At 39.0% G+C, this 25,725-nt stretch overlaps 2 protein-coding genes across 2 annotated transcripts; both read right to left on the bottom strand.

Annotated features, from left to right (window-relative positions):
- Positions 1–11,150: 11,150 nt before the first annotated feature.
- LOC310956899 (UDP-glucuronosyltransferase 2C1-like) lies at positions 11,151–13,208 on the bottom strand (the record flags this gene model as incomplete). Its single annotated transcript, XM_083927274.1, has 4 exons — positions 11,151–11,735; positions 11,896–12,609; positions 12,715–13,007; positions 13,205–13,208. The coding sequence occupies 4 exons, from the start codon at positions 13,206–13,208 to the stop codon at positions 11,151–11,153; spliced, it is 1,596 nt and encodes a 531-aa protein (XP_083783400.1).
- Positions 13,209–17,057: 3,849 nt separating this feature from the next.
- Positions 17,058–19,554, bottom strand: LOC310956484 (UDP-glucuronosyltransferase 2C1-like; the record flags this gene model as incomplete). Its single annotated transcript, XM_083926714.1, has 3 exons — positions 19,273–19,554; positions 18,453–19,169; positions 17,058–17,642 (listed from the first exon to the last, which is right to left on the bottom strand). Exons 1-3 carry the CDS (start codon positions 19,441–19,443, stop codon positions 17,058–17,060), a joined length of 1,473 nt encoding a protein of 490 aa, XP_083782840.1. The 5' UTR covers positions 19,444–19,554.
- Positions 19,555–25,725: the final 6,171 nt, after the last annotated feature.

Genomic DNA, 25,725 nt, shown 5'->3' with positions numbered 1-25,725 from the left:
TTCAAAAATATGTTGAAACTACGTATTGACGGGATATGATGGTTTATCAACATGTGTTTTACAGAGGGTCGTATTCAGACAGGCCTGGTTTTACCTGAGATATTTTTTCCGGACCATTTTACTGACATTCTCCAGAATAATTACTGACATGGCACATTCGGACAGGATTAAAAAGTGTTAAAAGTATTTCTTGAAAAGCTATACACTTTGTACAGATTTGATCAAAAGGTATCTGCATGGTGAGAATATGTTCATAAACACTGTACAAAAAAAAATTACATAAGTGTTACACAATGCTCGATTTTGCCGTAGCACATTTACCAGTAATATTACTCAAGTGTATCTCGTGTGCGGCTCGTATTTTCCTACAGTTTATCATATCATGTTTTCTTCCTGAGAAGAAAATTAACATGGGACCTTGAGCTAGAAATTATGAAATGTTGCTCTACTGTATGTGTAGCGTAGCTCTGTTGCAAGATCATTAAAATGATCCATGACGGCTCGTCCTGGGCAGCAGCAGCTGAGGGGAGTTGACTGCAGCAGAGGGGAGTTGAAGTTTGTGCAAGGACTGTAGGCTCAACGGCACAGGATGCTGATAAAAAGGTGACGAAAAGAGTTCATGATAGTGTGTTAGCTTAGTAGGTGTCTTTGCATTTGAAGCAAGGGTCCACACACAGATTATTAACTACTTAGAGTCTGTTTATTTTTCTCTTGGCAGGTTTATCAGTCAATCAACAGGATGAAATTCTGGATTAGCTAAGTCATCCATTTAATGTATGCATCCACTAAGAATGCAACTCTTGTCTTGGTATAATGATGCTTTTACTGTTTTTCTTATTAGTGGTTGCAGTCCAAGTATGTGTGTAGTAATAGTAGACAGAAGATCAGAATAACAGTAACACAATGATTATTTTTCCCCTCATGTTTAAATTAGTATAGAGAACATTCAGAAAGCATTCAGAACCCTTGACTTTTTCACATTTACGTTGGAGTCTTAAACTAAAAGGATGAAGGTATTCAGACTCGACTTGTTTTCACTCTTGACCTTTAGACCAGGTTCCTCTGGTTTCTCTTGTTCTGCACCTTGATTGGAGTCCACCTGTGGTAAATTCTACTGATTGGTGATGAGTTGGAAAGATACACACCTGTTTATAAAAGCTCTCACAGCTGACAATGCATACGAGGAAACACCAAGTCAAGAGGTTGAAGGACCTGTTTGTCATTATAAAGTACTGTAGTGCGTGTAGATTGATCGGGGCATTTTAAACAAATTACGGATAAAACTGCTTACCACATACAATTTGCTGTCTTTTGGTCAAGACATTTTAGCCTACTTGATCAGCAAGTTTGTAAAGGCAGGATATGTTTTCTTCTCAACCATCTACAACTGTTCAGACTGAGTAGTTGACCATCTTATGTCACTGGCGCCTTTTTACACTTGTTGACACTTTTATTTTCGTCAGCCAGCTATGCATAGGTTGTGAAATTAAACAAATGAGCACCAATTAGAGTAAAACTGAAGCAGTTTGAATCAATAACACGCATTACAGTTTTGACCGACATCTTGGAAAGGGCCATAAATGCCTGTGCACGGCTGGATTTCTGCTTAGGTTTAGAATTGCTAATTCCTACCTTTCAGCAATGAGTTAGATTTTCTTTTTCCTTTTCTTTTTGGACACAACTTGTCTGCAATGCTGGTTTGATCATTTGATTTGGAAACAAAGATGCATCACAGTCCTAAATTGTTGCGTCTGATCCATCGCAGGAATTCGGTTTGCTCATTGAATGCTTTCTGGCAGAGAATTAGATGAGAACATTGATATCACTATCATATGTGTCTTTTACATATAAGTTACATCTTCTAATAAAAAATGCTGATAAATATGATTAATCTTGTATCATACTAAAGATGAGTATTAGCTAAACAATGGGTTAGGAGTCACAACATGTTTTGAGTGATACCAACATCACATAAAGAGTGTCTCCATTAATATCAACGGTTCCCTGTGAAGGTAGTGCAGGATTGACGGAATGGTCATATTATTTCACTCTGTCACAAACAATAGAAGAAAGAAAACTGTTGGATTCAGTTGAGAATCATGGATATGATTTAGATCATATCATCTTGTTCCAGAAACAACACTTGGCCAAGTATGAACTCACAGTCCCCCACAGATTTCTGCAATAATAAAGGAGTAGAATAACTAAACGTAAAATAATGGAATTCAGCCTGTGAATGTTCATAAGTACATTTCTTATAAAAGACTTGAGAATATGACTTGAATTTTGATCATTTTCTTTTAAACTAAAAATCTAACCATTACTTGCTGCTCTGTGTGATGCATATTGTTTTTATCTTTTTATCTGTCAACTTTCCGTCGTTTCGTTTAGAAATTAAAATTTTTAACAATTCACCACCCAATAAAAACCCAAACTTTTATTTTGTAATGACTTTATAGCAGAGCAGGTTAGTTCTGTATATTTTTGGTTTTCTTTTCTTTATTTAAACACTTGAATTGTGTTGCCATGTCTCTATCTTCAGTTAATCAATCATACAGAATAAATGTGTCTAATAATTTAGTTTTTGAACAGTGCTTGATGAATATACAAATATTATTTTTCTTAGTGACCCACCATGACCTGACATGTTTTTTAGGGACAAGTAGTTCCTGATATACTACTGCCTCCCACCCCACCCCACCCCCATGATTACATAAATACATATGTATTAATGTTTACATGCACAGAATATTCTGAGTTTAGCCATAATTTGATTTGCTTTGAAATCCCGTTAACCAGGTTTTCCCTGTCTTTAAAGCAAGGACTTCAGTGGAGCTCTACCCAGTGCATTAACAAGTGACGCCAAAAGGTTCTGACAAAACGGGCATGTGTGACGAGTTAGGATGAGAACGTGTTAGCTGTATACATAACTGGAATGGGGAACCGTATATTCAGAATAAGGCTGTTGATGCTGTTGACCCATATCAAACTTGGAATATTGTCATATTTGAAATAATAGTGGAAGAATGAATGTGCATGTAAACATAGTCACTGAAACTACACCGAATCCCCTCTCAGGAGATGACCTAAAGTCTTAGCACACTCTTCCCTTGCGAGCTCAGTGCCAGACGGCTCTGTTATGTGTCCTCCAACTCTAAATTAAAACCAGCTGACCACGGCCATGAATCTGAAATTAATAGGGATCGAGGGTAGTCTCTGCAGAGAAAGGGAGCAAAGTGCCATCCAGGATCCACTTCATGATCGATGACGAACATATCCAAACCCCTCTAAATGTGCCACTTCCACTGATCTCAGACAACGTGTTTGGATGCTCTGGCAAATCAAGTAAAAAGACAGATGTGTAGTACACCAAAGCTCTTCCAGATGTTATGTATATTTTTTCATATTGTATATGTTTTAATCAGTGATATGTTGCTACATCATACCTGCATAGTGTCAGATTTTGGAAAGCCCAAATATTTACATTATTACATGCCTGTGCCCTGCAGACATTTTTTGTCCACATACACTGCAACGTACATTATTTACATGTCTATGCCTTAACAAGTCTTTCCAGAAAACACATTCGTGCCTCTGCATTGATTGTCGTAATATTCTAAAAAATGTTTTCCACAATAATATTTCCCTGTTAAAAAGGATCTAATGAAAACAAAAAAACAGAAGAAAAATAATGAAAACACATATAGAGTCGGCAGGTGCCAGCATGTTTTTAGCCAGTATGATCCCACAGATTCTGGAGAATGAATGATATACTCTGTCTGTGAGAATCTCACATAGCTGAAGTATGAGTACGATTTCCCCGAGACTCAACGGACAGCAACACGTGCAAGCGCGCAAACTAGGCAGAGCAGGATTTCCTTTGCAGACCAGTGGATCTGTGTTGGCCAGTAGTTCCTCCGTAGAGAGAATAATTAATGTGATCTCTGTGTCTGCGGAGAGAATGATGTCACACATTGCAGATACCCTTTGGGAGCACAAGCCAAAGAGGTTGAATGTATGTGTGTGACATGTTGAGAGATGAGAAAGGGGTAAACAAAACCGTAAGTGCATGTTGAAGAGAAGAGGCGTGGAATTAAGATTTTGTCCCCTGGTCAAATGGCTGTAAATGCTAAATTTTTACCAGCCACTCAATTGATTACCACTGGGTTTTTTTGGCTGGTCAATGAAGCAAATCTACTGGCCACATGCATATTTTACCTGCATATGTCTGGTAAATGGTGCTAGTTTTTGTAGCATGCTCATTCCGGTCGATGTCTCTGTTACTGCTTTACATCTGGTTGATAATGTTTGTTAATTTACACATTGCACCCTTAAGACAAAACACTAACTTGATTGTGCCAATGCTTCTTAACCAGTAGACCCACAGCTCATTATTTAGGTCAATCAATCAATGTACCAGTTTGTGCCCAGGTGTGTTTTTAGGCTGACAAATCAGAGGTTGGATGCGGCTGGCAGATGATGGTCTCACTAGTATCAGCTGTAGCCTAATTCTTGGTTAAGCCACATTGAATTACAAAAGGTGCAATAGAGATTACCTTCTCTCTAAAAGAATAAAATTAAATCCGAAATTCTTTTTTTTTACCTTTGTCATCCCTTTATTATTATACAGTTGTCCAGTCTAGGGCATTTAATCATATGAAGGGATCTGCTTTCCCTGTACACACTCAAGCAATCTCTAACACAGAACATGCACAGTGACATCATCCAATATGCCTATACCAGCCATGATCACAGGAAGGATCACAGGGTGGGTGCAAAATCAAAGAGGGACAAGGACAAGAAAACAGCCAGAGTTGGAAACACATCGAGGGAGGGATATGAGGACACAAAGGGAGGAATGCTGTGTGCTCTCTGTCCCAGTATCTGATACCAGACAGTGACGAGACGGAGACAAGCACAGCACCTGTTTTATGTTTCCGTGTAGGCTGTTCCAGCAGCAGATGTTAAGGTGTCTGACCTTTTGCCTGACTAGTTAAGGCATCCCTCAGGGCAAAAATAATGTGGAGATCTACACGTAAAATTGTGCAAGTAGGGTTGCAGTAAATGTTGCCTTTAAGCATTGTATTTGACCTTTTTTTGGAGTATTTTAATCATTCTGAGATGGTATAGATAAAGCAGTTCATCTGCCTGGACACATTTTTGCAATACAATGAAGGCATGTGCGTTTGGAAGTGCTGTGTCTGACTTGAAAAGTTTCCACAACAACTCAGCTATGGCATTTCACACAGAGATAAAAATAAATAAAAGTCTGTTTATGTCTTTTGGTGTATATTGTTGGACCTCTCCAATTAGTTTTGTTTAAATACAAAAGACTTATTTACATTTATCGGTTTGGCTTGTTTCACCGTGTCATTAAAATGTGATTTACACTCAAGAAACAATTGCATCAATTCTTCCATTTTATTTCTCCATTCAGTCTTTTTTTTCCAAACGCTGTTTTAGGTACCATTATAGCAATATGCCACACAAAGTCCTTAGAGTATCAAACTCTCACTCCCCCCTAAAAGTCTGAAGTTGGCTGTTAAAAGTTTGTAATTTCCTTCTTGACAGTAAATAGCAGCTGTGGTCATCTTGAATCCATGTTAGTTACAGTGGAAAGAAAATAATCAAACGAACCCGCAGCTTAATAAATAAGTGTGAGTGCGAGTGTGAGTGCGTGTGCGTGTGCGTGTGCGTGTGTGTGCGTGTGTGTGTGTGTGTGTGTGTGTGTGTGTGTGAGTGAGTGAGTGAGTGAGTGTGTGTTATGAAATAAACCTCCAACTAAAGCATGATGGACTCTGCAGCAAGGTTAGCTCTTACACGTTCCAAAGTACACCAGCCCTTTAGCTCATAAAGGCAATACATTATGTAAGAATATGATTTAATTGAGAAGAAAATGAAAGACAATGAGGTATAGTCCCAGTCAACAGCACAGTGAACTGTTTATGCTACTGTACATTAGGTATGTAAACCGACACACACAATTCCTCTGTCTTGATTTCTTCACGTGTATAGCTTTTGAATGTTATATTTAATGTGGTTCCAGGCCTCATAAATCATCTCACTTGGCCTTCACACCTTGGAAAAATGTTCACCGCTTTGCTCCCCTCATCAGTAAGCTCAGGAGTCTCAAGATGGTATTCTGAAGGATAGGATAAAATGTATTTTTGCTTGTCGTTGGATTTACTAAGACAACCTCACTTATCTTATAAATCAAAAACATAAGAGCTTAGAGCTTTAATACCATCCACTGATTGCTTCAATGCATCTGATGTTGGGCTGTTTAGGAGAGAGAAATGGTTTAAATACAGTCTATTATATGAAATTATTGGATTTTCCAGTAATTCTTTAGGTTTGTCTTCTTACTGGCATTGATTTTAGTGTAAAAGATGATGTCATTTATGTGGATTGATATAAATACAAAGAACAACAAGCATGACATAATCTATCTTGAGGTCTGCCATTTAAAACGGATTGCCTCCCGTCCTGGTATAGTGATACAAACATATGTTTTTGATTTACTTGTGTTGTTTCCCATTCTAAACCATACACCACGGGCATCTCAAAGAAAACACTGCATAGTCTTTTGTAATGCATAACAGATCATGTTTATCTGAGCTTTCCCAATGTTTCAACATGCGCATCAGTGCTGCAACTTCCTGAAAGGATGGAATACAGTATGCTTTACCCTCTGGTCCAGTGGAGATTAGGCCTCATGGCTTTAGCAAGCAATGTCAGCTGGGATGTCTAGCATATAGTATCTGAATTGGTTTTAGTCAGAAAATCTTAAAGGGTTTTTGTTACATCTGAAATGGATGGCACCTATTTTAAAGATTGTGATCAGTGTCTGGACAGCGGGTCAATGGCTCCATACATCATCCTTACAGTGGATGTAAAATTACAGAATCATGTTGACAAGAAGATCTGACTAAAATTATTTGTGATCATCTGCATTTTCATAACTGCCCTCACTTCACTGGGTAGTTGGGGGCTGAGCCGCTTCCCTATGCAGACTGCTCCACCTGTCTGGCTCCATGAATGTGCTCCTCCAGAGGGAGCTCAGTAGCAGGTTCTAAATGTGACACTCTGAGACCGGGGGGGGCACCCCCGATGGGTCCAAAGGGTTTAAAATAAAGTCTATGCATTGTAAACAAGGGATAAAGATGACACACATAGCGCCAGAAAACATATGGTGCCTTCAGTATAGAAATTTCTCAAGCAAAAAGTTTAATTTTAATATCAAAAGAGATATCTAATCAACCTGCACACAATTGCTCAATTACACCAACATAAATAGACCTCAGAAAGAATCATACAGCAACAGAATAAGTGAACCTACCTGCTTAACCAGCCTTGGCAGACAGCTAAGCACCTGAAAGGAAGAAGGGGTTAACAAACAAATGCCGCAAACTTACTAAACAGGGACAGGGGAAACCACAGTCCTCAGGGACTCCAGGTACCTGCGCAGAAGTGACAGACTGACTGTTGGGGAGTCCTTAATATTATTGTGATACTTACTTGAGGTAAGTAAGGCAAAGAGTAGGAGGCATGTTCCCCCGAAATGCTAAACAAGCCAAACCTCCCTAGGTCAGCTGCATGACTTTGTTGTTTTGAGGATAGGTCGAAGGATGGCATTAAGGTGAAGACCGTGGTGACGGTCTGAGCGAGGTTAAAATAGATATCTAGAAGCGTCACATTCTGGTTAAAAATCCATCAAGGAATAATTGAAGCAGCAGGTGACTGGTTAGTCTGTTGCAATTGGGCTAGAGGAAACCAAATTTAAGTAATATATCTTCACATGAGATGGAGTAGTACCTAATGATGAGTTCTTGAGTCAACTTCCACACTTTTCTTGTGAAAGTGCAGGTCAAAGTATTGAGTCTGATATGACTTTGCCACCTGCGCAACAGGACACCACACACTCATAAACAAGCAACATGGAACATATGGAATTACTCATTTCCTGCCCTCGATCCAATATAAAGAAATTGCCAAATGCAATTGTGTCGAGTCTTTTGTTAAGCCCCCGTAGATAATCAGTTTCACCATATAACTCACAAAACATAAAGGCTTTCCCCTTATGATTTCAGAAGTCAGCTGGGTGAGGATGAAACCCACTGACAATTTCTTCCATGACAATTTCCATCATCTAGTGGTTTGCCGTTGGAGGAAATACTGTTTTAGGCAGTTTTCCAAGATCTCCCATACAGTAATAGCTGAAAGATGTTGTGACTATAACGGAAAAAGAAAAAAAACACTTATTACTTTTGCTTAAGCTGATTGAAGGATAAATTATTGTGTTCCGAACCATTAAAACACTAAAATATGGGACAACTTGACAGATGCAATCAACACCTCTGTCATTACAAATGACATGCTTTATAAGAATAAAATGATAGCTCAGAAATACTTTGTGTACACTGGTGTTTAACTTGGCCCCTAGGGCATTGAGCAGACATTACAGGAAACATCTCCCCATCAGCGTATATAGTTTGTGTTCCTTATTTTTCCAGGTGCTTCCTTTATTTTGGTGGTTGATTCTCTCCCCGGCTTTATCAAGGAAGGCAAACACACCCTGTACACCAGACCGTAACCTGTTACACAGTAAGTTTGACAGATGTAGTTAATCATCAGCTGTTAAATAATTCACATGAAGCAACTACTTCGAAAATGATTAACAGCTAAATTTAAACAATCAAAATAGCATTAAAGCACAAACCCACTCGCCTACAGAAGTCTGCCCAGTCATATATCTTATGTAACAGCGTAAGTCTGAATAAATAAAAGTTGCCATTACAGTATCAGAAAGTTTATTTTGTTACAGTCTGCTCAAGCCATTTTCATTTTTCAGTGGGGCTCTGGACAGGATAATGGCCATGTGGAAACCCAGGGATGTCTGAATCATGCATCAGTGAGGGGTCTCTGCAGCCCTGCACGTGAAGAATGAGAGAATGGCTTAAAACCAGCGAGCACTCAGATTATTAAAGCAGATGGACAAATGAATGAGAAATTTCTCACCTGCAGTTTGTTTATTCAGCAATTCTCACTTTATCTGAGTTTCAGTTTACCGCTCAGTCTTGCTCTCTATCTTGCATTGGCGAACTACAATTGTGTTTATGAAACCAGTTGGGAGAGTTGTTCAAAGTGATATTGATGAACAATTTGTGTAGTAAAGGTAAATGTAATTAGAAGAAGAATTACTTTATTAATCCCGCAACGGGAACATGCAATTAATGGAGAGATGTTAGAGCGAGGGAGCTGCCAGTGACCGGTGCCCCGAGCAGTTGGGGGTTCGGTGCCTTGCTCAACAGCACCCCGGCAGTGCCCAGGAGATGAACTGGCACCTCTCCAGCCACCAGTCCACGCTCCATTCATGGTCCACACAGGGACTCGAATTGGCGACCCACCTGTTCCCAGCCGAGCAATCTATGGACTGAGCTACTGCCGCCCAATTAGAATCTACCTACATTTTAAATGTATTGTTTGGCTGACAAATATTTAAGTACATTGAAAGGAACATTACATAAAACAACTGTCTATTTGGTCGTGATCTGAAATTTTGAAAAAAATCATGTAAATATTTTTTAATCTGTTTATATAATTGGCACTTTTTTCACAAATATGCTTCATGAATAAAAATTTAATCCAACTTACAAAAAATCACTACACACTGTTATAACAACAAATATATTTACATATCACCTTACAGCAGACAAAGTGATTAAAATATATAAATGTTGTATTCAACAAAATAAGCACACATTTCCCATATCACATAATTATATCACTTTAAACTGTTCAAATAAGATTAATTTCTTCCTGAAACAATGAATGTTGATCATGATTTTGAGATTGTTTAGCCACTGAACAAAAGCTGGATATTAGAGTGAGTGAATAAATGGAAGGGAACAGTAATGCTTCTCCAAAATGTTCTGATCGTAGGGCGAGGATTGGTGAACTCAAAGAACGGAGAGCAACTTTTTTCAGAAACCCCTTCTGAAAAGAACAAAAGCGCACAGAAGCTTACCTGCTTTCAAAGGCTTGGCAGGCAGAAAACTCTGCAGCTCAACAAGTAGAAAAGATGTACAACTTCAAGTGATGTTAAACTGGGATTTTTGCTAAGCATTCGAAATTTGTCAAATCCCACAGCTAAAGGCAAAAATTAATACCAGCAAATTAAGTAATCTAGACTCAAACGTGTAAGACTATTACTTGTAGAAATGTTGAAAACATTTTATCAGGTTTTGTAAGTCCTGTAAAAACGCTCTATGAAATGTAAACTAAATAAAAAGGTTAAATAACTGGTTACATAATTGTTGCTATTACAGATGTATTTCCAGTGAAACCTAGAATAGGCTATGAAAAACAAACTTTCGTTTTTTTTCTGTGTGACTTTAGAGAGTATAATGGACCTGGAATGACAAGAAACAACCCAAATTCTTGTTTCTGGGTTCAATCTGACCAAATGCAGGAGACGTGGCCGCAATGTCATTAGACGCTGAGCCACAATTGGCGCACCAGGCCAATGTAGAGGCAAAATGACAATGTGTGCTGCTATTTCTGAGAACAGAAGGAGCTCAGTTATTCCACACACCCTTTAACACCCAGCTTCTCCTAGCCATTCCAAATGCACTTTATGGCGACCTAATACCAGAGCACGAAAGAAGTTTCATAACACCAGAGTTGCCAAATTATGTCATTGTATGGAATAATGTCAGCTTCCACCGAGCCAACATTGTTAGGGAATAGCTTGCTGCTCATAAAAGGGAACAATTGAGTTCTTCCACCATTCTCCCCATTCTTGAACCCTATTCAGCAAAAAGAGAAAAAACATCTAAACATTTTCAAGACAACTTTTAATGTTGCAGCACTGACCAGTTTACTGGTACAATAAGCAGTACATATTTTGAAGCATGAATATCTTTTGGGTGAGTTACTGGCTTTTCCAGACATGCAAAACAGTTGTGATGTGAGATATTTCTGACAATTGCAGTTAACTTACAGTTAAGAGAATGTAAAGACTGGCTAAATGAATGGTCTTATTGTCATTTTACTCCATTAATAATAAATACATAGAGATATCTTAACATGTATGTTTTTGTCTAAATACAATGTTTTAGAAAACTCATTATAACAGATTTCAACCTTAATCAGTGTTGTTTGGTTTTGGTCGTCCTTCTACCTCTGCAGCATAGGAGCCTCAAAATGGCCAAAGTAGAGAACAGTAGTACAGCTGCTGCAGTCAGCAATAGTAGCAGTACATCTAAACAGTAGTACGAGTACCAGGGCATCTTATAGGCCTCTGTACGCAGATGAGGAGCCCCTTTATGGCGCATCACATATTCCACCCAGAAGGTGGCCTGATCCATTGGTGCCATCGGCTGATCTCTGTGCAAACGTGAAAGTCTTTGCATGTTCTGTCTGTAGCTGTCGTGATGAAGCACTTCATTAATACCTTGCTCAAAACTGTAGCCATTAACTTCAGCGAGCTGAATGATCTTTCCGGCCCCTCTCTCCTGCAGACGTAGAAGGTTGTCAAACTGGTCAAAGAACAAGGGTATGCCAAGCACCGGGACCCCGTGGTAAATGGCTTCCTGGACTCCGTTGGTTCCTCCATGAGCTACAAAGGCTTTGGTCTGCGGGTGGCCTAGGAGGTCCTTCTGTGGCATCCAGTCCACTATCAGGGTGTTGTTGCCCAAAGTAGAGGGACGCTTCCCTTTGTGCCTCCATATCACCTGATCAGAAAATGAAATCATCAGGAATTTACTGTACTTCAGCAGATGTGCAGTTGCTTTTCATTTAATGTATTTCACAATTGTTTAATTGCTGCCTACATAAATGCTACAAAAAGACTTTTAATGTCATCACAAAAGTGAATTAGGAATTATGTGTTACCTTCTGAGGCATCTTGGCAAAAACACTGGCGATTTCATCTGCAACCTCGTCGGGCAAAGCATTCACCAAAGTTCCCAGAGTCATGATGATGACTCCGTGCTCCCCAGCACTCTGAACAAAGTCCTCCAGGTCCGCTGGCAGAGGTTGGGCTGGTTTGCACTGAAACCCTCCTATGTAGATGACATTTGGCATTGTGGGCCGAGGGAAATCAAACACAAAATCTGACCTGAACAGCCAAATGTCTGCTTCCTGAAGAAGTGAGATGATGTCATATCCACCCTCAATGTATTTATCACAAATGGCATCGTAACTAGGCCCCACCATGAATTTCTGCTGGAACAATATAATGCCGTAGAAAAGCATGTTCTTGACCCTCTGGAAGAAATTAATTTTGTCTGTTAAGCCCGATCCTGGCACTGGGATATAGGAGATAGGTGAGGGGGCTATTGCAAAGTGGCCTTCTCCGCTGGTGATCCAGCGAACGTTGAGCACCACGGGCAGTTTGAGATACTTGGCTAGTACAACCCCTGGTGCTATAGCTGGGTCAGTTAGAACAAGATCATATTTGGCATCCTTTAACCTTTTGACCATATTTTCATCTTCAAATATTTGAGTGAGGGCATCAGCCCATAATGAATGAGCCTGAGAAATCATAGACATGAAATCCTTTGTGAGTTTGAGGAAAGTTAGTGCTGAAGCCCCCTCTTTCTGTGCCTGGAAAAAAACAGTTGAAAAGAAGTGGTGAAAAAGTGAACATGTTAATACTTGAATGACTAAATGACCCACGTGGAGCCTAATACACATTTCATAATGACATACCCTCATATGCTCCTGTAGGTACACATCAAAAAAGTTTTCAAAACCTTCATCCATTTCAATAGTGATGGATGTGTAGAGAGGAGACCTTTCTGGGATGTACCAGCTGGTGGAAGCTCTCATCACAGTGATGTTGTGTCCCTTTGCATGAAGCTCTTCCAGCAGGATCTTCATATTGATCCAATGGCTGCCGTCCACAGGGAACACCAGAATGTTTCCTCCATCACAAGGTGGAGTGAAGGATATCAGACATACACTGAGGAATACAAATATTCCACACACACGACGCACAGTTCCTAAAATATAAGAAAAAGATAACATGAGAGACCACAGTTTCAACAAATCATCATGGATTTATGGATTTTATCAGGTAAAACCAATATAAAGATACACTTTCAGGTGGTAAAGCAAGTGTGAATCTACAGGTTTTTACTGTTTACAAAATAATGTATGACACAACAACCACTTGATACTTTTCTTGAAATTGACTTACCCATGCTGAAGAGTGGCATTAGTAATCCTACTCACCCGCAGACTGACAGTTCTGTTTTTGAGTTCAAACTCCAGCCTCAGAGATGATCGGTCCTCGTAGGTAAATGAGTTACTTAACGTGGCATGTGTCACATGAGCATACGGCGCTGCCACAAATGCACTGCATATCACACACAATGAGATTATTTCTTCTTCGTCACATCATTATCTTTTGGTCAAACTGCTGTCAGTGTCCTGTAAAGTGTAGTTCTGTGAATGTGTTTCTCTCTTTCATTCAAGCTTGCAAACTTTGATCTCTTTCATAAGAGTTTTAGAGTGGGTTGTGTAATATAAACCCACAAGAGTTTAATGCATATTATTATAGAATAGTATGGTCCAAAGGTTTAAAGTTAAGGCTCTTATTACTACTCCTAACCTGGAGTGAGCCGACAAAGAAGGAATACAATTTGTGCAACTATAATAAGACATCATAATAGGTTATAAATGCATAAGGAGGAAAATAAATAGATAAAAATGTTTCTTTTTCCACAGGGGTTCCCATGTTGTTATATTAATATATTATATTATTGTCATACTTTCATTATTTTTACATCGTGTCAAACAAAGACATAGTTCACATGAAACTGAAAAAGTATTCAAAGGAGTTCAAATAGGAAACAGCAGAGGACCGTTTACATTTACACCTGAACCCTCATCACATTATTACTAAATATATACTAAATATTGTATAAAAGGATCTTTAATGTTTTTGAGAAGTCGTTGTTTTTCTTTATTAATGTATGTAATCTTTTCAAAAGGTATATTTATGGACAATTCTTTAATCCACTAATGAACTTCCGTTTGCTGATTTTCTCCAAAGAGAGTGAGAAAATTCTTTTGAAAAGCAGTAAACAAAGATTTAAGGCAACAATTTACATATGAGTTATATGCTGTTGATCAGGGACCTAAAGATTTAGGTCAAGTGTTAAATGTAAGCCGAGTATATTCTCCAAAGGTCGTTAAATTTCCCTCCAGAATTCTTTTACTATTTCACATTTCCAAACACAATGAATAAAAGGTCCCTTTCCCCTGTACACACCTAATACACACATCTGGGATAGCGTAATTATACTTGTTTCGTTTTTCTGGTGTCACACACACACACACACACACACACACACACACACACACACACATATATATATATATATATATATCAGCCAATTATATTGCATTGTACTTATGCTACCGCACATGCTGCTTCTCAGTCTACCAAAAGAACATCCTCTTGTACATCATTTCTCCAGGGCATTCAGTTTTAGAAAAGACTTGAAGGATTCCTCAACTAAAAGATTTTATATTTTTTAATTTCACGATGCCGATATCTACAGGATTTCATTAAACTTTAGAAGAATACTTTATCAACTTCTCTTATCAAATTCTTTATCAATTGCAATCTGAAAACTCTTGTTCTGATAAAACATTGACCACGAGACTCTGCAATTACAATAAAATATACACAGAAACAGCTTGGTTTTTGGGTATGCAATTTCACTACGAATATATATATATGCAAAGAATATATTAGGCTATAACATGGTATGACACACATTAAAAAAACACAGAAAATTAATGGATGGTGGCAATAACTATGATACTAAATAGAGCATGCTATTTCATCATACTTTTATTGAAAGGAAAAGTTTGATATCAAATGGCCAGTGTTCACCGGATATGCGTCATCATACCATACCATACAGTGGCACCTCACCATGATGACCAGCTGTGAAGAGGGATCCAGGAGGAAGGGGGGTCGTGTCTCACAGCTCCAGAACAGCTCCACGCAGACGTGCAGAACACCAGGTCTTTCCCCAGTTGCAGGCAGCAGAACCCTTTTGTCGAGGATTCGTTAGAGGCCAAACAGTAGTCCGGCTGTCAAACAGGGTGGCACTCGATCATTTCTTGAGAGGGGATGCTGATACAGCTCCCTTGGCAAAAGGATGTTCAGCTCCCAGACTTTTAATGGTCATTCCAGATAACCAAATCTTCAGCGTTTAGCCACAAAGAGTCTTTCTGGATTCCTCAGCAGGGACAGCTTTTCCAGTTAGGGGAATGAGAGTCAGTTGGGCTCTTTTTGCAAGCTCTTGGCGAATACTGGATTTTCATATAAACTTAGTAATCACAACTTTGCTCTATTGACTGAAGCTTAATTTCTCTGGCTGGAGTAAAAATAAGCTTGGATCAAAACACGAGGACTAAATTAAAAGGTCAAGGCTGATTCATAAAATATTATTAATCAAATAAAACACAGAACTTCTTCAAAACGAAAGTCCGGCAAACTTAGTTACACAGAGAAGGTTACTTGTAAAAGATAAAGATGAAACTAAAATAGATAGAGGAAACAAAAGACAAGAGAGGACTATACAAGATAGTAGACTGAAAACAAGAAGAAAACTGAACTTGCCGAAGACGATAAACTGAGCTTGGCAGCTTGGGTCTGCTATCTTTAAATTCAGTTTCTTCTTGCAGTCTCATCCACAGTTCAGTAACTGTAGTGGGTTTCTTAGCCATTACTTTGTCGCTAAGGATTTTCCAGAGATTCTCTATGGGGTTTAGATCTGGACTCTGGGCTGGACATTTCATTGTTTAAATTGTCTTAGCTTCATGGAACTGCCTAACCTTTTTTGCAGTGTGACAGGGGGCATGTCTTGCATGGAAATTGCAGCTGATTGGGAGACAATTACAGTGGAGGAATTGCATGTTGCCGAAGGAGGTTCATTAACATTTGCATTCACCCTAGCATGTAGCTGTATAAGAAGAGAACTCCTGCTGCAGAAAACATCCCCCAAACCAGGACACTTCCTCTTCCAAATTTAACCAACTTCTTTACACACTTTGAGTTCAGTTTTAAGGTGTGGCCTGAAGGATGAGATGCATTCATTTTTGCGCTTAAACTGGGAGCAAATCCCCTTTTTTTTGTTCTCAAAGAAGAGCATGAGTTTTCATAGCTTTTAATGTCTCTGTTTACTGAAGAGATATTTCTTAGTGATTAAAACTGAAATTAAATGAACATACAAGGACACATTCAGGAGAAAAGCAGACCTTCCAAGACCAAAAATGTGTTAAACAGTTAATAAGTACGGTATGTAAAACAAGGCTTCTTCTATTAAATAAATATTCTGTGGAGGTAATTGTCAGTGACATCAATAACATCAATACATTAATATAGAACAGGATTCAAAATACAGTCATTATTTTAGATTGTACCTTGCTTCATGTTTAAACATTAAAACATTCTGTAGTTTGTCGATATTTGTCGTAGGGAGATCAGAGAAGTTTCAAACAACACATATCTTTCTACAGATTAACAAAATTCACATCATTACACAGTTTATACTTAATTTAGCCGTTATATTAGATCATTCTTAAATGTGTCTCTTCTGTTTTCTCTCTAATCAGATAAGAAGTCACAGGTCTGCTGGAAGAAAGAATGCGGGAGTCTCCAGAGAGCAATAAAACTTGCCTCTCACTCGGGAGAGGAAGAGGATGGTTAATTTCACTTTTTGACAATGTCTGTTTATTCAGACACGTAAATGTTACTCTTTCCGTAAAGGAGTCTAACAAAATCTGTTGTTGACTACCTGAGCAGCCATCTTCTTCACTCTGTAATTAGTTCCAGTAAATTATGTGGGAATTTCCCATTTAACATTTAACAGTTTAGGGTCAAAGGGTCAAGGGAGTTAAGAAGCAGAGGAGGCCATAGCTGGGCCAAGGATATGGACATATGGACTATATGATATGGTAAATTATTTATTTTTGTCTAACTAGAAAAGAGAACTCATTGTAACATATTCCTAAAAAGATCTCAACCTTAATCAGTGTTGTTTGGTTTTGGTCGTCCTTCTACCTCTGCAGCATAGGAGCCTCAAAATGGCCAAAGTAGAGAACAGTAGTACAGCCGCTGCAGTCAGCAATAGTAGCAGTACATCTAAACAGTAGTACGAGTACCAGGGCATCTTATAGGCCTCTGTACGCAGATGAGGAGCCCCTTTATGGCGCATCACATATTCCACCCAGAAGGTGGCCTGATCCATTGGTGCCATCGGCTGATCTCTGTGCAAAAGTGAAAGTCTTTGCATGTTCTGTCTGTAGCTGTCGTGATGAAGCACTTCATTAATACCTTGCTCAAAACTGTAGCCATTAACTTCAGCGAGCTGAATGATCTTTCCGGCCCCTCTCTCCTGCAGACGTAGAAGGTTGTCAAACTGGTCAAAGAACAAGGGTATGCCAAGCACCGGGACCCCGTGGTAAATGGCCTCCTGGACTCCGTTGGTTCCTCCATGAGCTACAAAGGCTTTGGTCTGCGGGTGGCCTAGGAGGTCCTTCTGTGGCATCCAGTCCACTATCAGGGTGTTGTTGCCCAAAGTAGAGGGCCGCTTCCCTTTGTGTTTCCATATCACCTAATCAAAAAAATAAATCATCATGGATTTACTGGAAATGTATACACCAGCAGTCTAACGTTGCAATTGCCATTTTATTATTTACAATAATACGATTTTATATGGAAGCACTTTCCATGATACTTAAAGACACTTTAAATTAAAGAAGATTTAGCATAACTTGTTGAACTTTATGTAGTGTAGTGTAAAGTGTTGCACAAATGGAAACTACTTGGTTAGGTTTCTGGAAAATATAATGGTTTGGGTTAAAATAAGTATAATACGTAACTTAAGTTACATATAAGTTAAGTATGATAGGTGTGTGAGTGTGTAAGTTAAGTACTCTGCGTACATTAACTTGTTTAAGTTAAAATAAGCCTATGTTGACCTTTAGGTTACACACAGGACATGAACTGTCTGGAAGTCACATGTTTGTTTGACCCATCAACCTCCTCCCTACAAGAACTTTGACTGCACACTAGAAAACCATATTTGTGATATATAAAAAAAAAGTAACCCAGGACAAAAAACGTCTCCCACAAAATTTAATTGAGAATGAGGTTTAGTTATATGGGAACTTAATTTTTGAAGGAGCTGATCACAGGGTTATAAATCCCGTTTTGACATATTTCTTGTAGGACAGATTTTTAATTAATACCTCTGTCTGTGATAATAAATATTGCCTTTATTTTTATGTTGGATTGATGGATTAATTGCTGTCTTAATATCTGTTAGACTCTCAGGTTTTTTAACAATAAGCATTGAAGGGTACATTGCAGTCATTTCAACATTTCATGTCATTGCAAAAGTGAATTAGTGAGCTTGTGTTACCTTCTGAGGCATCTTGGCAAAAACACTGGCGATTTCATCTGCAACCTCGTCGGGCAAAGCGTTCACCAAAGTTCCCAGAGTCATGATGATGACTCCGTGCTCCCCAGCACTCTGAACAAAGTCCTCCAGGTCCGCTGGCAGAGGTTGGGCTGGTTTGCACTGAAACCCTCCTATGTAGATGACATTTGGCATTGTGGGCCGAGGGAAATCAAACACAAAATCTGACCTGAGCAGCCAAATGTCTGCTTCCTGAAGAAGTGAGATGATGTCACATCCACCCTCGATGTATTTATCACAAATGGCAACGTACTTTGGCCCCACCATGAATTTCTGCTGGAACAATATAATCCCGTAGAAAAGCATGTTCTTGACCCTCTGGAAGAAATTCATTTTGTCTGTTAAGCCCGATCCATGCACTGGGATATAGGAGATAGGTGAGGGGGCTATTGCAAAGTGGCCTTCTCCGCTGGTGATCCAGCGAACGTTGAGCACCACAGGCAGTTTGAGATACTTGGCTAGTACAACCCCTGGTGCTAAAGCTGGGTCAGTAAGAACAAGATCATAATTGGCATCCTTTAACCTTTTGACCATATTTTCATCTTCAAATATTTGAGTGAGGGCATCACCAGCCCACACTGAATGAGCCTGAGAAATCATAGACATGAAATCCTTGGTGAGTTTGAGGAAAGTAAGTGCTGAAGCCCCCTCTTTCTGTGCCTGAAAAAATGGTTGAGAAAAAGTGGTGAAAAAGTGAACATGTTAATACTTGAATGACTAAATGACCCACGTGGAGCCTAATACACAATCCATAATGACATACCCGCATATGGTCCTGTACGTATTCATCAAAAAAGCTCTCTAAATCTTCCTCAATTTTAATAGTGATGGATGTGTAGAGAGGAGACCTTTCTGGGATGTACCAGCTGGTGGAACCTCTCATCACAGTGATGTTGTGTCCCTTTGCATGAAGCTCTTCCAGCAGGATCTTCATATTGATCCAATGGCTGCCGTCCACAGGGAACACCAGAATGTTTCCCCCATCACAAGGTGGAGTGAAGGATATCAGACATACACTGAGGAATACAAATATTCCACTCACACGATGCAATGACACGGTGCCTAAAATGAAAGAGAGATATAACATGAGAGACCACTTCAGTTTCAACATATCGTCAAGGAGAAATGTGCTTAACAAGTTGATTTTATGTTTTATAAAGATTCAGTTTTTGCTGCTAAAGGAAATGTGAAACTTCATGTTATTTCATTTTTTAGAAACAAAATATAGAATCATGCAGCTACAGCAACTTGATACTTTTCCTGAGATTCACTTACCCATGCTGAAGAGTGGAAACAGTAGTGCTCCTCGCCCAGACTGACTGTTTGTTATAGGATAGGATTTGTTGTATATTTGAGTTCAAACTCCAGTCTCAGAGATGATAGGTCCTTTCACAGGCAACGTGTCACATATGGCCCTACAACCGATATTATACAGATTTTTAAAAAGTGATTATTTCTTCTTTGTCTTGTATTCATAATTTCAGTAATTCTTTAAGTGAGGCTGCAGTGTCCTGCATTTTGAACTTTTGTGAATGTGATTCTCTCTTTCACACAAGCTTGCATCAGAAGAACCTCTGACCTCTTTCATAAGAGCTGTGAAGTGGGTTGTGTAATGTTAACCAACATGTATTCAATGCATGTTGTGTTAAAAGTACAAATAAATACCTGGAGAAAATCCAAATGGGTTTTCTTAGATTACTGCTGCTAGTTATTTTTGCGGTTATTTTCTGTAGTCGGGGGAGGGGGGGCAGCCAAATATAGCTTCCAGTTGAATGTAGGTTGCAGGTCTGAGGACTGAACACAGTTGAAAAGTACAGTGCACTAGCAGAACATTATGCATGTCTTGTGTCTAACAAGAAAAAATGAGGAAGTGTTTTTGTTCCACATTAGAAGCACATATCATGCTTCTGTTTGAGTAATTTGAGTAGTGTGTTTCTACACTCTGCTGATATATTTTAAAATAAACTGCAGAGGCTGAGCGTGCTCTTTCTCAACTTGAGTTCACTCTTGATTCTTTGGTTCCACTGGTTATCTGAAACAAATCAATCACCCACTTTTCTCACCAGGAGAAAAAAAAAAAAACATATTGCACTCTGCTTGGTCGTAATGCCTGCCCTTTTCTACTGTATCTCATAGCAGGCACACGGTGCCCCCACCACAAAGCTACAAAGTACTTTCTGATAGGTTTAAGATAAATACATAGAAGCGACACATTCTAGCTAAAAATCCATCATTCTCTTACATTGAACAATTGAAGCAGCGCTTGATTGTTTAGTCTGTGTCAATGTGGTTGGTGTAAACCAAATTTTAACTATATATCTCCACATGAGGTCGAGTAGGTGTCCGTACTGCAGTCTGGTATGTGCAGTGCTTCACCAATAAACATTTCCTTAAATGTTAATTTAACCTACCAATGATTTATTGCATTGGTTGGGAGGCAGGAAGGGTTTTTGTAGACATCATCAATCTAAACATCAACACTTCTTGTTGTGAAAGTGCACAGCAAAACACCACACACACGTAAACAAGCCATATGGAACATCATTTCCTCCCCATCATACTCGACAACTTCTCACTCGGGGGGAGGGGGGGGTGAATAGGACAGAAGGGAAGGAGTGGGAGCCACTCACTGTGCAGTTATATAATAATCTACTCTTACATACCTGGAAACTTGCAATAACTTAATCCACCACTTAAGTGCTATGATTTAATGTTACTGCTCATTCCTGTCATATACAGTCATAAATATTTTTATCGTATCCGCTTTCTCTACACTTAACTTGTCTGATTTCATTTTCCATTAATTTTATTTGACCTGTATTCATATCTCTACTTTATATATTCAACTAAGAGTTTATTGCTTATCTTATACTGTATTTTTTTTATACCTCCCTTGTGTTTTTTTGTAAGCTGCTGGAAACTCAATTTCCTTGCGGGAGTCATCCCAAAGGAATCAATAAAGAGAAGTATAAGTCTAATTGGTTACTTCCAGTTAAATCTGGATTTTTTAAAAGTCCCAATAGAAAATCAGTGTCTCCATACAGCTTATTAAACTTTCTCCATTTATGATTTACGTAAGTGCTTGCATGTCAACTGGAAGAGGCTGAGACCCCAGGACAATTTCTGACACCCAAGTTATTCATTATCTGTTAAAAAAGATCACCTACCAAACTAAATGATTCATCATTGAATGGACTGTTGTCTATTTGTTTTATGACTGGGGGGGATACCTTTGGGGAAACTCCATTGGAAAATCACGTAGTGGCCCTTTAAAGTGCCCACTATGGATCACATAAACCTAGTTATAGTCACATTCCTCTGATTGAGAGGGAGCAGGTTTACACTTGCCAAATGACTCTCCCATTATGGTGACATCCTCTGTGTGTGTGTGTGTGTGTGTGTGTGTGTGTGTGTGTGTGTGTGTGTGTGTGTGTGTGTGTGTGTGTGTGTGTGTGTGTGTGTGTGTGTGTGTGTGTGTGTGTGTGTGTGTGTGTGTGTGTGTGTGTGTGTGTGTGTGTGTGTGTGTGTGTGTGTGTGTGTGCGTGCGTGCGTGCGTGCGTGCGTGCGTGCGTGCGTGCGTGCGTGGAATAGAGCCGTTCAAGTTTCCTTGGGGTGGAGATGATGATGATCTCAGTGCGTTATAGCAAGATCCTTCAGCTGACAGATGAAAACCTTAAAAAACAAACACAACTGCAAGAAACACCCTGATGAAGTGTCTCTCATGTGCTAACCTGCTCGAGGTAGAAATGTATCACACATGCAATCTCAGTGTGTAAGTGATGGATAGTTTCTCAGGAAAATATGTCAAATTCTTTGTCCTTTGTGAACAAAGACTCTCGTAGTAGATGACCTTGGTTTGGTTATTCATACAAGAGGACTTAGTTTGTTAGTCATATGCGTCCCTACAAATACACACAAGCAAATTGACCTTTCATTTTTCTAGCTTCCTATATAAAGCCTGAATTAAAGGACAGATAAGTCCTCAGAGACAAAATATAAAGCTGATTGCAGGCTCCATCTCAGCCAACTGCCTTTGATTTGTCCTCTCTTTGTTTTAGATGTTTATTTCAATTACACCTTGCAGGCTGACTTCACAGATACAACTTAAGAGTCTGTTTCATTATGAAATCACAAGGGATTACCCCAGCTAACCACATAGATTCAATGACATCTGTCACTGAACCTAAACAGACAATTTAGAAAATGTCATGAATTAGTTTTACAATGAGGTGCACAGCAAAAACTTTCCTCCTTAAGATTCAGCACTTTATTTCCAAATAGCATTCACAGAAGTCATTCGTCTTAGAAGATCCAGTCTTGAAAGCTAGATAGACAATGACAAGAGACAAGTGCTCTTAAATCAGCCTTTTTCATTGTTGTCATTGTTGCTGGATAATGAAGTTGCAAATAGGGATTGTTTTAAAAAAAATACTTTCTTCTTAAAGAGAGTGCAATATTTGAAAGTTATCCATCTAAAATTAACTCCAATACAAAGCTGAGATATTAGAAATCAATCCCAGAAGACAAAAAATAGACACACACAGACATCGTGAAAATAATTGATTTAATTTAATCTCTTGTATTTTTTAATGTTTTTTCCTGCAAGCCTTTTGTCACACCAACAGGAGCTTTTAAATACTCTTTAATTGTAGCTACGTAGCAGAATTTGGGAAGCAGGACTACACCTCAACTATGTTGTCGCCTTATGCATTTCCCATACCAGCCTAACCCACCCCTCCTGTTCTGCTTTCGTATTCTGCACGCCTCCCTAATAATTCTTCAAACACATCTTGTTGATGCGGTAGCCCTTGCTAGTGAATCTGATAAAGACAAACTTGTCTCACCCAGTCTACAATCTATGGTGCTAGCATCATTCACAAAAACGACAGTAAACAGTGTGAATCTTTAGACTGTTTATATATAAAGACCCCACACAGCAATGGAGCCTGTTGTATCATTTACAGTCTATGGGTTGTCACTAATGTGTGTAATTCACTGATAAAAAAGCAAGATCTGTGTTGTTTTTGGCTCACTTACATGTAGCATATTTGACTGATGCGTTTAAAGTGTATTTCAGTTGCAAATATTCACAGATAAGTGCAATGTTCAAGCAGTATTAGCATTAACTATGAAAACATAATGGCATCCACTCCATTTTCAACAAGGTCCAATGTTTAGCAGCCTTTGACGTTCATAGTTTTACTTTCTACACCGTGGAGTCAGTTCAATCATCTGGGAGAGATCAAAAACTCCTCAAGGTCCATGATTTCATCCTATTTGGCCATCTTCATCAACTGGACATGATTCAGCACAGGGCCCTATTACCAGCCCCTGCACGTGTGCACACAAATACATGAGTTGCATGCACGTGTGAATATGGTGATTATTTTCCCATCCATAACCCTCAATCTGTCTTCCCTTCTGGACATGGAGAGCGTCACTGTAGCACTGACAGCTCTCTGGAGAGGGCACTTGAGTAATGGCTCATGCATTCCAATTTATGATATCTGATTCTTATAATTCAACAGGTTCTTTATTTTTCTTGAGAAGCTAATTGGACAGAAGTTTTGTCTAGCATGTGCAGGTTGTTAGCTCCACACTGGGAAGTCCTGATCTCTCTCTTGAGTGAGAGGGTTGACTGAAAGAATAGTGTTCTTTTGAGTTACAACAGTATTTTGTATGGATATACCTCATTTTGCAAATTAAAAATGTGCATTCACTGAATATTTTTTTGTCACAGTGTTTGCACTAAGAGACAGAAATATAATATACGTTGATGAAAAGGACAACACAAAATAGTAAACGCCTAATGGTGGATTAACAAATGGTCTTTGTTCAAGGGAAGTCTGTTCATTGTGCTTTCTTATGCAAAGAAATAATGTTTCTGGGTGTGGTAGAAGTCAAACATTGACATTTTAAAAAACAACAAGGTTGTTGTAAGGCAATAAAACTTTAAAGCTGATCAGACAAACAGCCCTCACAATCCCATTCAAAGAAAAGGAATCTGGGCAGGTTGTTATTTTGTACCATAATCTTCACAGACAACATTGACCTCTGTGGCCAACATTGCTGGCTAACAAAGAGCATACACTGGTAGATGAAAGGGCATGTCTGCTGTGCGTCATTCCACATGGGAATAACTTTTGCTCTTACTGCTAAAATTCCACTTTGTTGAAACACTTTAATCACTTAACTGCATCCTTTTCTGAAAAACTGAAGGCCAAATTTGAAACTCTGCAGCGTTGCAGCTGTCAAACCTGTTTAAACCCTAAATGTTGCATTATGCATTGCGCCCAACGGTAAGTTGTGTGGGTTGTTATACCTCTACTGACTGCTGTGCTTTTAGCTCTTTTTTTCCACTGTTTGTGGATGAGGATTCTTGTGAAGTTGTCCTACTTCATCTCTACTATGCCATTATTTTATTCATGGGCTGTAAATGTGATGCAAAAGCTCTCTGAATGTGTTTCCTATGACATAACAGACTGTGTTCAGAGTTCGACCGAGTGTATGTGAGAGGGCATGCGCTCTTATCAAAGAGGGATAGCTGATATCCATTTCCTGAGCTTACAGCCTGAAGAAAGACTGATAGTATTTTGTTTACTGAATATAACATACACAGAAAGAAAGATTTATAGACCCATTAACAACCATTTAGGCACAAACCAAACAATACTGGCACCACATAGGACTTTACAACATGGGAATCTAACTGGCAAAAAAATCATATATGGTGTGTATGAGAAAAAAGGCACAAGAAGGTCAAGTCGGTTTACAAAATCCACAGTTATAGTCAGAAGTGTTTTGCATAAAACAGGCCTGTGTTTAGGTATGAGGACCTCGTGCAGAACACAGAATAGTTCAGTCACACCTAGTTCAAAGATCTACGTAACTTCCTAAGGCTTAACGTTTACACTGGAGAGTCTTTTGTAAATATCTATAAACAGTGAAAAGGTTAAAGTCACAACGTGATGTAAGCAGTGGAGGACTCAACTCACCATCACCACCACACACACACACACACAGACACACAAACTGCCACAACTACCCCACAATAGGCAGCAAAAAAATATATTTTAATTGCGGTGTTTCAAAAAGTGAAAATGTAATCAGTAATCAGTAAAAAAAAAATTAAAATCACTGTCAGCTCAACAACTAGATAGATTGCTATACAATTTGCCAAATACCTTCAAGTCCCCCTCAGGGTAAATTGTAATCA

Source organism: Echiichthys vipera (genome assembly GCF_963691815.1).
Source record: "Echiichthys vipera genome assembly, chromosome: 14".
In the NCBI taxonomy this organism is placed as follows: Eukaryota; Metazoa; Chordata; class Actinopteri; order Perciformes; family Trachinidae; genus Echiichthys; species Echiichthys vipera.
Note: the sequence above shows the minus strand (reverse complement) of the source record. Positions and strands in the feature narration are given on the sequence as shown.